Source organism: Lampris incognitus, chromosome 21, assembly GCF_029633865.1.
Source record: "Lampris incognitus isolate fLamInc1 chromosome 21, fLamInc1.hap2, whole genome shotgun sequence".
In the NCBI taxonomy this organism is placed as follows: domain Eukaryota; kingdom Metazoa; phylum Chordata; class Actinopteri; order Lampriformes; family Lampridae; genus Lampris; species Lampris incognitus.
Genome location: NC_079231.1, coordinates 5,263,181 through 5,276,783, shown reverse-complemented (window position 1 = coordinate 5,276,783; position 13,603 = coordinate 5,263,181). Strand labels below are relative to the sequence as shown.

The 13,603-nt window shown below is 44.6% G+C and overlaps 1 protein-coding gene and 4 non-coding genes across 5 annotated transcripts in view; all 5 read left to right on the top strand.

The window, feature by feature from the left end:
* The window catches only part of LOC130131755 (cilia and flagella-associated protein 47-like), a 53,337-nt gene that overhangs the window by 5,774 nt on the left and 33,960 nt on the right, over positions 1–13,603 (top strand). The window contains exons 4-16 of the mRNA XM_056301552.1: positions 2,378–2,516; positions 3,654–3,738; positions 4,350–4,490; positions 4,613–4,785; positions 5,563–5,669; positions 6,203–6,432; positions 8,228–8,429; positions 8,809–9,037; positions 9,551–9,700; positions 10,049–10,256; positions 10,511–10,607; positions 12,086–12,302; positions 13,078–13,322. Of these exons, the coding sequence (XP_056157527.1) occupies positions 2,378–2,516; positions 3,654–3,738; positions 4,350–4,490; positions 4,613–4,785; positions 5,563–5,669; positions 6,203–6,432; positions 8,228–8,429; positions 8,809–9,037; positions 9,551–9,700; positions 10,049–10,256; positions 10,511–10,607; positions 12,086–12,302; positions 13,078–13,322 (2,223 nt within the window). The remainder of the gene's footprint in view (positions 1–2,377; positions 2,517–3,653; positions 3,739–4,349; positions 4,491–4,612; positions 4,786–5,562; positions 5,670–6,202; positions 6,433–8,227; positions 8,430–8,808; positions 9,038–9,550; positions 9,701–10,048; positions 10,257–10,510; positions 10,608–12,085; positions 12,303–13,077; positions 13,323–13,603) is intronic.
* Positions 55–126, top strand: trnad-guc (transfer RNA aspartic acid (anticodon GUC)). Its single transcript has one exon. It is a non-coding gene; the product is annotated as a tRNA-Asp (tRNA).
* trnad-guc (transfer RNA aspartic acid (anticodon GUC)) lies at positions 1,082–1,153 on the top strand. The gene has a single exon. It is a non-coding gene; the product is annotated as a tRNA-Asp (tRNA).
* Positions 1,420–1,491, top strand: trnad-guc (transfer RNA aspartic acid (anticodon GUC)). Its single transcript has one exon. It is a non-coding gene; the product is annotated as a tRNA-Asp (tRNA).
* On the top strand, positions 1,756–1,827 carry trnad-guc (transfer RNA aspartic acid (anticodon GUC)). Its single transcript has one exon. It is a non-coding gene; the product is annotated as a tRNA-Asp (tRNA).

Below are 13,603 nucleotides of genomic sequence, written 5' to 3'. Positions count from 1 at the left end.
TGAAATGAAATCGGTTTTAGGCTTTTAGGCTGAGCATTACAAGATGTAAATAAGTCCTTGTTAGTATAGTGGTGAGTATCCCCGCCTGTCACGCGGGAGACCAGGGTTCAATTCCCCGACGGGGAGTGTACTATTCTTTATGGACCTGGCGAGCTCAAACATTGTGTGAAGAATTCATAAGTGTCACTGTAATAGAACCTCAACTTATTGACCATCCTCTCCTCTGTTCTCTGGCTTTTGCTGACGGATAAAATGGAACAATGCCCCAAGCCTATAGAAACCCTGTTTTTGGACAAAAATATATCACATCCGCAATGTTTTAGCACTGCCATCAAGAATGGGTTGAAATCGGTTTAGGGAATTTTAGCTAAAAAATCCCTGCCTGCTAAGGATGGAAGCAGCTGGAGCTTTCTACTAGCTTTGAAAGGCTGCTGTGGAAGCAAGTGAGCGGCTGTGGTTGAGTAAGAAGTATACCTAATGAAACCAATTAGTTAGCAGGTTAGGTTTGATTATCAGCAATTATCTATTTTTTTTGTATTTTTTGTGGTGCTTTGAGCAACACAAGCCGAGTGCCATCAAGTTCAAATATATTTGAGAGAAGCTAGGCACCTCTATGGCCTATATTTCCAAAACTGGGCAAGTCACAGCAAAATGATCTAGATGGTTAAAAAGCATTGCAGATAAGAGGAAAAACATGCATTTTTATTTTGGGGTGAACTGTCGCTTTAATGTTGACCATTACAAAAGTTTGCTCGCTCCTGGTTAGTATAGTGGTAAGTATCCCTGCCTGTCACACGGGAGATCGGGGTTCGATTCCGCGACGGGGAGTGTTCTGTTCATGACGGATCTGGTTATCTTAAACTTTGTGTGAAAATGTCGCAAGTGTCACTGTAAATAGGATGTGAACTTATTGATTGTTCTCCTGCTTTGTTTATAGGTTAAACGGAACAATGCCCCAAGCTTATAGACACCCAGTTTTTGGACAACAATATATCACAATCACAATATTTTAGCACTGCATAAAAAATGAACTGAAATCGGTTTTAGGCTTTTAGGCTGACCATTACTAGTTGTAACTCACTCCTCGTTAGTATAGTGGTGAGTATCCCCGCCTGTCACGCGGGAGACCGGGGTTCAATTCCCCGACGGGGAGTGTTCGTTTCTTAATGGACCTGGCGAGCTCAAACTTTGTGTGACTATGTCACAAGTGTCACTGTAACTAAGACCTCAACTTATTGACCATCCTCTCCTCTGTTCTCCGGCTTTTGCTGACAGATAAAATGGAACAATGCCCCAAGCCTATAGACACCCAGTTTTTGGACAAAAATATATCACAATCACAATGTTTTAGCACTACATAAAGAATGAAATGAAATCGGTTTTAGGCTTTTAAGCTTACCATTACTAGTAGTAACTCACTCCTCGTTAGTATAGTGGTGAGTATCCCCGCCTGTCACGCGGGAGACCGGGGTTCAATTCCCCGACGGGGAGTGTACTTTTCTTAATGGACCTGGCTATCTCAAACTTTGTGTGACTATGTCACAAGTATCACTGTAACTAAGACCTCAACTTATTGACAATCCTCTCGTTGTTCTCCCGCTTTGTTGATAGGTTAAACGGAACAGCGCCCCAAGCCTATAGACACCCAGTTTTTGGACAAAAATATATCACAATCACAATGTTTTAGCACTACATAAAGAATGAAATGAAATCGGTTTTAGGCTTTTAGGCTTAGCATTACAAACTGTAAATCAGTCCTCGTTAGTATAGTGGTGAGTATCCCCGCCTGTCACGCGGGAGACCGGGGTTCAATTCCCCGACGGGGAGTGTACTATTCTTAATGGACCTGGCGAGCTCAAACATTGCGTGAAGAGTTCACAAGTGTCTAAAACAGAAATCAGTTGGCAACAAAATGAAGTTTTGCAACAAATCCCAAACTATGTTCCGTATTTGCAATCATATGACAGCGCGTGATTTCTGACTTGGATTTGAATTGCTCTCGGACTGGTGGAGGCTTTGGGAGAAAATCTCCCTTCGCGACTGGCCCCCTGCATGACAGGCAAGGGGATACCACCATACTAATGATAAGATGATGTCAGTTTCAGTACAAATGAGATATAAATGCTAAGCGAGATACTGTAAGTAATGAACTAAATAAAAGTCAAAGTAGGTGCCACCCTGCAGCAGGGTGTTGATATGGAGGTGCAGAGAGAAAGAGGGTTAAGAGAGAGAGGTGCACAGTGCAGCAGGAGTAATGTACCATGGCAGCTGCCCAAGGTGCCAATGAGAAAGTCCAAATATAAACTAACCGGAGTAACTATTGACTACAGCCAAATGACCTTTCAGTATGGTGTATGTTTGTGTGTTCGTCATGCAGGAACATTCCTGGTGCAGTACAGCGGAGACCCCTCAGTCCGGTTGTCACCCTCCAGTGGAACCATCCCTGGTTGCGCTACACAGTGGTTGACTGTGGAACTGTGCACAAACAGGCCCAGGCGTATCCAAGAGGAAGCTCTGTAAGGCAGATCTAACATAATTGATGTAAAACTGAGGTGTATAATAACCTACAAAAGACAGGTAGAGCCTTATACACTTTTCAAACCCGTTGAGATTTGAGAGCCAAAGCACTACAAGATTGTTAGGCTAACTCAAAGGACAGATATTCTGTAAATTGTGCAGAAGTGTTTACAGCAACAGAATCTAATAGAGTCTGCTGTTGTCAGCACACCTGTGCACCATATGGACCAGATGTTTTCACATTCTTATAAAACCTTAATGAAACCAACAGGGTAAAAGAAAATATGCCAGTGAAGTGTAAGCATTAGGGGGAGCTGACAAATCATTGAAATTATACACGAGGGGCTGTCCAGGTAGCGTGGTTGTCTATTCCGTTGCCAACCAACACAGGGATCACCAGTTAGAATCCCTGTGTTACCTCCGACTTGGTTGGGCGTTTCTGCAGACACAATTGGCCATGTCTGTGGGTGGGAAGCCGAATGTGGGTATGTGTCCTGGTTGCTGCACTAGCGCTTCCTCTGGTGGGTCGGGACGCCTGTTTGGGGGGGGGGAACTGGGGGAAATAGCGTGATCCTCCTACGCGCTACGTTCCCCTGATGAAACTCCTCACTGTCAGGTGAAAAGAAGCGACTGGCGACTCCACATGTGTCGGAGGAGGCATGTAGTAGTCTGCAGCCCTCCCCCCGATCGGCAGAGGGGGTGGAGCAGCGACCGGGACTACTCGGAAGAGTGGGGTTAATTGGCCAGATACAATTGGGGAAAAAAAGGGGGGGGATTCCCAAAACAAAACAAAAAGCAATTATACACATGAAATGAAAAGAGGTGCAGTAAAAAAGAGCTTAAAGACTTGTTGTGGCCATTGTACTGAAATCTCAAGGTATAATTTATATGACTTAAAATGAATATGTCGGCTCAAGATTCTCGCTGTGTAGATTGCTCATTTGGTTGATAGATTAATATATTGGCAGACTTGCAGTTGGAAGTCGTGGTTTCTCGCACAATCCAGCTAATCACCTTTGCCATATCTCAATACTCCCCTGTCCTCCTCCTCCTCTCTTTCCCATGCCTTCCACCCCCCATTTCCCTCTATCTTGAACTCCTTCTCAACTTCCCACTCCTCAACCCTTCTGTCCCAGGGTGAAGCCCCAGAATGGTGCAGCACAGGTTCTGAGTATCAGGGCTGAGGTGGTCGACCACTGCCTTGAGCTCTACAATATCCAAGTATGCCAGCGATAAAACAGATATTCTGTTTTGTGGAATGCTTTCATGTTAAAGTTGTCAAGTAGGTCTAGAAAAAGGTCCATCATCAATATCCTGAGTGACAGTGTGGGTACACTGGATTCCCGGGACTGGTTGCATTAATAGTTTGACTGATTAAGTATTTTAATCAGGAAGAGAAGGCATTGCCATCTATAGTCACCCATTTAAAGTACAGCTTAAAATATAAGACCATGTATTCCTGTTGCGGGAAGTAAGAAAAAGTCCATAGTGGTGTAGATATTAATAACACTTGTACTGATAAGCAGATTGCACTGTGTTGGTGGGTTACACGTTACTCTGATTGGTCATAATTCTCTGTTGATGTTGAAAAAACGAACCAATCCTCTCAGATTTCTCCTGCATGATGAAGTCAGTGTTCAGGGTCAGCTACTGAACAGGGAACTTGAGGTCTGTAGGGAGTCCACATCTTGCTCAAAGACATTTTAGCAGGAATTGAACTTGCACCTGGTAATGCAGTGCTAATACATTTTTAATAGTTTTGAACCTTTTTCCCCGCAGGATGCAACAGTAACATAAACTAAATATAATATGATTTTTTTTTTTTCTGACAGGGGGCCCCTCTCTCCTGTCTTTGGTTCGGGCCTATCTACTTCGGGACGACCCGTGTAGAGAATGTGGTACTGAGGAACAACGGGCCCCAGACCTGTGACTGGATCAGCCTGCTGCAGGACACTGCGGCTGGAACAGAGGTGGTAAGCAGTGGAATTATGATAGTTTATTTGTTTGAATCAGTATACCCTCCTGCTCGAGCAATACATTCCACAGGAATATGAATAATTTTGTGTAATTCATCCTTGCTCAAATGGTTGTGTAGGGTACAGACCTCCAGAAGAGCACAGATGCTGCCATGCTGGCAACAAGGGAGAAGAAGTGCAGTCTTACTGCACAAGACCCATCCCAGGTCCTACTGTGTCTCCCCAACCAGGGTCAACTTGGACCGTATGACAAAGTCACCCTGACAATATACTTCAGTCCACTCTGCAAGAGGTAGCGTGTGTGTGTTTGACTGTATGTGTTTGTATATGTAAATCTGCATGCACATCTGTGTTAGACTTTAATTCTGTTATTTACACCACTGTAAAGTATTTAACTTGGGGGATGATTTTCAAAGGACTAGTTGAATAATAGACGGCATGGTGGTACAGTGGTTAGCACGGTCGCCTCACAGCAAGAAGGTCCTGGATTCGAGCCCCGGGGTAGTCCAATCTTGGAGATCGTCCCGGGTCGTCCTCTGTGTGGAGTTTGCATGTTCTCTGTGTGGGTTTCCTCTGGGTGCTCCAGTTTCCTCCCACAGTCCAAAGACATGTTGGTCAGGCGAATCGGTGATACTAAATGGTCCCTAGGTGTGTGTGTGTGTGCGTGTCAGCTAGCCCTGTGATAGCTTGGCGGCCTGCCCAGGGTGTCTCCCCGCCTGCCGCCCAATGACTGCTGAGATAGGTTTCAGCATCCCCATGACCCTGAGAGCAGGATAAGCGGTTTGGATAATGGATGGATGGATAGTAGAATGATAGCTGTTTGCAAACACATTTAAACAATGCCTGTGCTCCTGTGAGATTCAATATGCACTTTACTTACATTGAAATGTACAGGATGTATACTGAGGAAATATCAAGTGTGAAACACTTTTTATTTTCCCAGCGAATATGATTAAATGCCTCACTTGATTTATTTTTATTTAATTCAGTTCTTATTTTCATTCATGCCATGTCTCATGTCAGTCTTTATCTTTAAACACAATATCTCTTGGCATGCTGTCTCTGTTAGACCATACGAAAAGAGGAGACGGACTTTCTCAGTCAGCAGACAAGACTATTCCCTCTTCCTGCTGTTTGAGTTGATCGGTAGCAAACATGGCTTCACTCACAAGAAAGGTAATCTGACCCACAAAGTCAAATGAATTCACCAGCTCACTTGGGTCTCTTCTTGATTCAGCCTCTTAATCTGCATTCAAGGCAGTTGCCAACATATTGCTGTACAATTGCCCCTGACAAGAGTTGATGGTGCTTGAAGTGTTTCACTGACCTGACAGCCCAGATATCTTCTCTCACAAACTCAAAGGGAAAGCTTGTATGGAAAAAAACTCAACGATTCTCCAGTGCCATCCCACTTATAAAAAACATGTCTGGCTTTCACATAAAAATAAACGTGGGAAATGATGTCTTGATGAAATCATCAGAATTAATTTTTTTAAAATGAAATCATTAAATCTAATTTAATGAAATCTTGATATAATGTCAAATATCCCCAGAGAGACAGGGTGCGTCTTTAACCTTTCCATCACTCCAGAATTCTGAGCTCCCCAGAGCTGAGAGTGCATTAACACAGTTTAGTACAGTTAGTCAGCGTAATTCATGTTGTTCTGTTGTCATTTGATCCACATTGTGTTTTTCTCCCTCCTCTTTAGGTAGCAGCGGTGTGGAACTGGCCGTAACAGGCTCGGGCCTACCTGTGTCTCTGGTGCCCAGTCCTTCTTACAGTTTTAATTTCCTCAGCTGTACGAGAGGCCAGCGTGTGGATCTGCTGTGCATGCTGCAGAACCACTGTCATCAGCTTCCCGTCAACTTTCACTTCCGGAAGAAGGCCCACTTCTCCACGGAGCCCTCCACAGGCACCATCAGCCCCGGGCAATGCCAGGTAGGAGGATGGCTGAATTTTAAGCTACGATCCAGTGTAGATCATTGTTTTTCTTTAAGTTACTGACCCTTGTGGACACTATGGTAATTGCATTGGTGTTTGACCACACCAAATCCTTGAAATCCATTCAGGAAACAGTCAGTGCTGTTACATCAGCTCTTTCTCTACCAAACATAAAAAAACCCCCGACAAAACAAAACATGGTTGAACCTGATATTCAACTATTGATGTTGTAGTATCTGTTGGTAAAGGTTTTTCAAGAGCTTGTTCTGCTCATTAGCCACAATAACTTCCCTTCCTTTTCAAACTTGCTGCTTCCTGCTTTAATTCTTCTACATTTGGCTGCCATATTGTAGATGCAAGACACTGCACCATGGTGCATTTTCCAAAAAAGTCCAGCCCCATGGTAGCCATTAAAATGAGCAACTACAAAGTCATTCATGATTTAAATTTTTGTATATTAGCTATTTCGTCCTGGGTATGATGTTAAACTACAACCGTTGGGTTGTCGGCGACTAAACCGGAACCCCCCACTTCAACCCTTGGGTTGTTGTGAGGAGGGTGTGTGGACACCCAGCAGGACTAAAAACAAAACCTGTCAAAGGGCGGATGAGTTCCTCTGTGAACCAACAGCCATCCATATCTGGAGAGGAGATGGGGATCACCAGTTACTCCCCCTACTGAAACACAATGATGACTCAACCAGACGTGTTGAGTCGTCAGCTGTGCTCCTACGACCTCCATAGGTTACGGAACTGATGATGATGATTATATTAGTTATTGTCTTGGATATGCCAGTGATAAGCATTATCAAAAATGACATTTGCTTGCATGTGATTATTTTCTTAGGATTTATAACTTTGAATGATGAATTTATAAATCTAAATGGCACAGTATGAACATGAAGAACTTCCTGTCTGTTTTTCCCTCTGTCTATAGACTTATTTGTTGTGGACTGATTCTAGTGTTTATATACTTGTCTGTGTTTGTATCCATGTTTGATTTTCACATGCACAATCGTTTGTTTCTTTGTTTGTATGTATGTTTGTAAATATCAGAATCAGAAATACTTTATTCATTCCGAGGGGAAACTGGAGAAATTTAAAATATATGTATATATATGGGCGTCCGGGTAGCGTAGCGGTCTATTCCGTTGCCTACCAACACAGGGGTCTTTGGTTTGAATCCCCGTGTTACCTCCAGCTTGGTTGCGTCCCTACAGACACAGTTGCCCATGTCTGCAGGTGGGAAGTCGGATATGGGTGTGTCCTGGTCGCTGCACTAGCACCTCCTCTGACCAGTCGGAGCGGCTGTTCGGGGGGGGGTGCTGGGGGGAATAGTGTGATCCTCCCACGTGCTACATCCCCCCGGTGAAACTCTTCACTGTCAGGTGAAAAGAAGCAGCAGGCGACTCCACATGTATTGGAGGAGGCATGTGGTAGTCTGCAGCCCTCCCTTGATCAGCAGAGGGGACGGAGCAGAGACAGGGACGGCTCAGAAGAGAAGTAATTGGCTGGAGACAATTGGGGAGAAAAATTAAGGAAAATCCACAAAAAAAATCCACAAAAAACATGTATATGCATTCTGTATTGATTTTTGAGTGTGTGTGTGTGTGTGTGTGTGTGTGAGTGAGAGAGAGAGAGAGAGAAAGAGAGATATATTTTGTGTATGTGTGTTGGTTTGGATGTGGGTGTGTGTTTGTGTATGTGCGCACGTGTGTGCCCTGAGAGTGTGGGTGCGTGCATGCGTGAATGCGTCCATGGCTGACATCTCGTTCACTGTGCACAATTCCCAGGACGTGGTCCTGTCCTTCACTCCCCGTCAGCTGGGGAGTTTCCGGGTGCGTCAGAAGCTAGACATCCTGGGTGACGTCTCCTGCAGGAGGACCGATGACGGTGATGGAGAGCTCTGCCGCTGCAGCTTCCACACCATCACGCTGTACCTGTCTGCCATCTGCTGCGCCGAGACTGCACACCCTGAGCCAAAACTTAACCCTGGTGAATACTAGAAGGCTCTGTTCAAAGTGAAAACCTAGTCTAAAAACGCCCCCCCCTCTCGCTCTCTCTCTTTGTCCTCTATGTTCAGGATGGGTGTCTGAACGCAACCAAGAAGACATTCTTTTAAAATCAATGCTTGCCTTCTCTAAGATATTCTAATATAGGATGCATTCTAGTTAAAAAGAATTGATATATTACGTATCAAAGTGATCTCTGTTAGAAAAATGGATATGGCCAAATAAATGCTGGGCATAGAGTTGATATATATCTTTTGGTAATTATCAATATACAAACTTAAACTGATTGGTCTCTCTCTCTCTCTTTTTTTTGTGAAATTATTTGATGCGGTTCTGTGTTGGATTTTGATCGGCTGTCACAGGAATCACCCCAGCTGTGACCAATCCAACTGGCTCACAGCCTCATGTTCGCTCTGGTGAACTGGCCGGCTGCAGTAGTATGGTCCGTGCCGCAGTCCTCTGTGCAGCCAAAACACATCTCCACAAACATGGCAAGCAGAGGAACCAGACCACTGAGGGGGAGGAGCTTGTGGCCTTTCCCAACGATCGAGCTGCTAGTATCAGGCCTGCTTCTCCACACACACAGTACAGGTAGAGAGGGTGGAGAAACACACACAGACACGCGCGCGCGCACACACACACACACACACACACATAAAGTCTGTCACTCAACCAGAGATAGTGATTCAGTTAGCATCAGAAGTTCTCTGTTTGTGAGAAACATACATTTCACTCTTAGTTCATCTGTAAATACTTTTAGTAGTCCTTTGCTTAATGTTTTCTATATGGTGCATTAGAATTGAGCAATGTCACATTTCTCCAGTCATAGGGAATTTAGTTCACACATTCCTACTTCCTCAGCACAATGTGGGGGAAAATCACCACTCACCCAAAATAATGAGTACTGTGATTGCTGGTAGCAAACAAAAATGACTTTGGAGCTGTTAACAGAATATATACATTTTTTGGCCTAATATTTGTCATTTTTTTAGCAGTAGTCATACACTCCTAGTGGTGGGAGGCCTCTATTAATGAGAGACAGTCAGCAAGCACAACTTGTTCTTATTTGTGTTTGCATGATGTTCCTCTCTTGATTCCACCCAGGACCATTTTCACAGGTGTGGGCCGTTATCACTACGTGGACCCTGATTATTCCTTCACCAAGGAAGAAGAGGACCAGAGACGGAGACACAGGCAGATCTACCTGGACTTCATTGAAACTCTTAGACAAGCACGGCTGCAGAACAAGGAGAGGTAGACAAGAGAAATCAAGCAATTTCAAACAGCTGGGTGTCCACAAGAAAGTGCACTTATAATAACTGGTCTCTTTTCTTTAATTGTCAACGAAGAGAAAATATTGCAAAGCATTTGATAGGACAGAGTGGAGCCACAGCCTCAGCACTCAGCAGGTTTTGATTGAGATAATGAAATTTCTGTCAAAAGAGAGCTGAACGTCTGACTTTTTTTCACTAGTCGCTGAGCAAAAGCAGGAAGCACAAAGTTTCCACTCAGTTTTAAGTCAAATCCCACAAACGCCAAACAAGGTGTGTGGTTGGACGCAGGACCTCAGAGTGTTAACCGTGTTGGTTTCCTGATTGTTAGAGACCAGGGGAACGTGGAGGATGACATGGATATCGGGATTGTTCCGGCTCAGGGGCTTGTCTCACCTCAGCTCCTTCTCAGCGAGCTGCAGACCAACAACACCCCAGAGAGCAAGTCATGCTGCCACAGCCATGGTACCCCACAACCAGCCAAGAACCACTGTTCTCTAGATATGAAGTCTGTTGCAGTGCAGACCAGCAATGGTCAGGTGAGATCCAAGATAGTGGCAACAACTAATTCTTTATAACAGCCCATGTGATTATTTCCTAGAACATAATATCATAATGTTATACTAGTTATTCAAAATAAATTCCTTAGTCCTTGTTTTTTGTTAGTATATTTCATCACTTTTCTTCTCTAGTGCTGCAAGTGTTTAATTTACACCATAAACCAGAGGGGATTTTTCATGTAAAAGCGAGACTTGAGAACTGTCTCTCTTTTCCTGGCTGTGTTTCTTATCAGCTCAGAGAGATACTGAGTGCAGTTCCCTCCACCAGGCAGGAGGTGGCAGACTGCAGCAGGACCCTGACACCCCAGGAACTCTACAACGTTGCGTTAAGTATGTGTTGCAAACGGCACAGATGCAACTCTGTGATACCAACAACTAAAGCCCCATGTGAAAATCTACTTAGGAATTGTGCCTAGAGGATAAGATTCCATCCAAATGGGAAATGAGATTTACCACCTCAAAAATAACCCATTAAATGAGTTTACAATAGGAACATTAAAGAATCTATTGGCATAGATCAGAGAATGAAACAAGAAAGGACAAGACATTTACTAGAAACTTCCTTAGTAAAGTTATTTAGTACCTTAATGGAATTTAAGCTGGCATCGAATATAATGGATCTGAAATTAAAAAATTAAAACTTTAGACAGCCTTGAGATAAATGGTGATGGACAGGTTGACAGATGAGATCAGGCAGGAGTCTCCGTGGACTATGATGTTCATGGATGACATTGAGATCTGTAGTAAGTAGGGAGCAGGTGGAGGAGAGGTGGAGGTATGCACTGGAGAGAAGAGGCATGAAAGTCAGCAGGAGCAAGACGGAATACGTACGCGTGAACGAGAGGGAGGAAAGCAGAATGGTGAGGATGCAAGAAGTAGTGGTGACGAAGGTGGATGAGTTTAAATACTTGGGGTAAACTGTTCAAAGTAACGGGGAGTTCGGGAGAGAGGTGAAGAAAAGAGTGCAGGCAGGGTGGAGTGGGTGGAGAAGAGTGTCGGGAGATATTTGTGACAGAAGGGTACCGGCAAGAGTTAAAGGGAAGGTTTACAAGATGGTTGTGAGACCAGCTGTGTTGTATGGGTTGGAGACAGTGGCACTGACAAAACGACAGGAGGCGGAGCTGGAGGTGGCAGAGTTGAAGATGCTAAGCTCTTCATTGGGAGTGATGAAGAAGGACAGGATTAGGAACGAGTATATTAAAGGGACAGCCCAGGTTAGACGGTTTGGAGACAAAGCAAGAGAGGCAAGCTTGAGATGGTTTGGACATGTGTGGAGGAGAGATGCAGGGTATATTGGGAGAAGGATGTTGAATATGGTGCTGCCAGGGAAGAGGAAAAGAAGAAGGCCGAAGAGGAGGTTTTTGGATGTGGTGAGGGTGGACATGCAGGTGGCCGGTGTGACAGAGGAAGATGCGGAAGACAGGAAGAAATGGAAACGGATGATCTGTTCTGGCAACCCCTAACGGGAGCAGCCAAAAATAGTAGTAGTAGTAGTAGTAGTAGTAGTAGAGACAGTCTTCTGACAAAACCTTAATATTCTAGTTGTAAAACTTAAGTCGTAGTAGAAGTCTAACAAGACTTTATTTTATTTTTGATGAAACATGAAAAATAAATCAGTCAAATTTTCTTAGTGACAGAGACTGTAACTAATGATATAAGCACGAGTAAACGCCTGGTGACATATTAAAGCAATAAAGTGGTCAAAACCAGAAAGAGATGAGAATGAGATATAAAATGTGAATTTGTTTTATTTCATTTTAAAAGCTAAATGCAAAAACTTGAAGTCCCCCTCTGTTTTCACCCCAAAGGCCCATTGGTTGTGGACTTTGGCGAGGTGTGCGTGCAGTCGGAGAGTATCAGGACCCTCGAGCTGGCCAACTGTCTGCCTGTGTGTGTCTGGGTGCAGCTCAAGGTGGACTGCCCCGAGCTGCAGCGTTCTTCACCCCTTTCCCACATTCTGCTGCCCCTGTCCCACACCACTCTACCCCTTATGTTTCAGAGCAACCAGCTGGGCAACTTTTCCAGGTTGGCGAAGGGAGGGAGCTTCAATCAGTCAAACTTTATTTACATAACACCTTTCACACAAATCAAATGCGATTCAAAGTGCTGCGTAAGCAATTGACAAAACATGGCATGTTAAAAATGGATGTAGAAGGGGCGTCCGGGTAGCATGGTGGTCTATTCCATTGCCTACCAACATGAGGATCGCCGGTTCGAATCCCCGTGTTACCTCCGGCTTGGTCGGGCATCCCTACAGACACAATTGGCCAAATCTGCGGGTGGGAAACCGGATGTGGATAAGTGTCCTGGTCGCTGCACTAGTGCCTCCTCTGATTGGTCAGGGGTGCCTGTTCAGGGGGGAGGGGGAACTGGGGGAATAGTGTGATCCTCTGACGCGCTATGTCCCCCTGGTGAAACCCCTCACTGTCAGGTGAAAAAAAGTGGCTGGTGACTCCACATGTATCAGAGGAGGCATGTGGTAGTCTGTAACCCTCCCCGGATCGGCAGAGGGGGTGGAGCAGCGACAGGCGATGACTCGGAAGAGTGGAGTAATTGGCCAAGTACAATTGGGGAGAAAAAGGGGGGGAAATCCAAAAAGAGGTCTAAAACACATGGCAAAGACAATATACTTGAATGCTCTCATACAAAAAAAAAAAACCAAAACTCATGGGCATATTTTGTCTCTTCCCACCCCCCCCCCAAAAAAACAACCCCCAAACAAAACAGTAGGTTTAGAGTAATGGTACAGGTAACTAATATCATGTTCATGTTTCAGTGCAGAGTGTTTTTCTACCCTCAGGCCCATCTCCTACACAGTGAACCAGCAACACCCAGGTCAGGTACTGGTCCAGGCCCAGGTTGTACCTGTGGCTCTGGAACTCTCTACCACCCGGCTGGTCCTCAGTCCCAATCCCTCTCTGCTGGTCCAGTCTGAATACAGAAGCTCCATCACCCTTAGAAACCAGCGTAACCATGCGGCAGACTTCACATGGCGGCCGGTGGTCACCGACAGAGGCATCCTTTTCTCCATTCGACCGGCCACAGGTGCTACAACTAGTTATTTCTTTGTTCGAAAGTAGTTTGAAGGATTTGCTGTTTCATTGGACAGGATGTAGCATTAGGTAACAGAAGATCTTAGCCCTCTGAAAGTACTCATTTAAATTGAAGATGCAACCTAAAAAAAAAGCATATTACACCTACTTCTTCCACTCCCCCCCCCCCCATTTGCAACTATAATTTCAAATGAGAAAGTGTGTATACCTGACTGCCTAGTTGTGTAAAGCATCCACAAGGCTATATAAAACATCTAGTATGCCTTCACAATG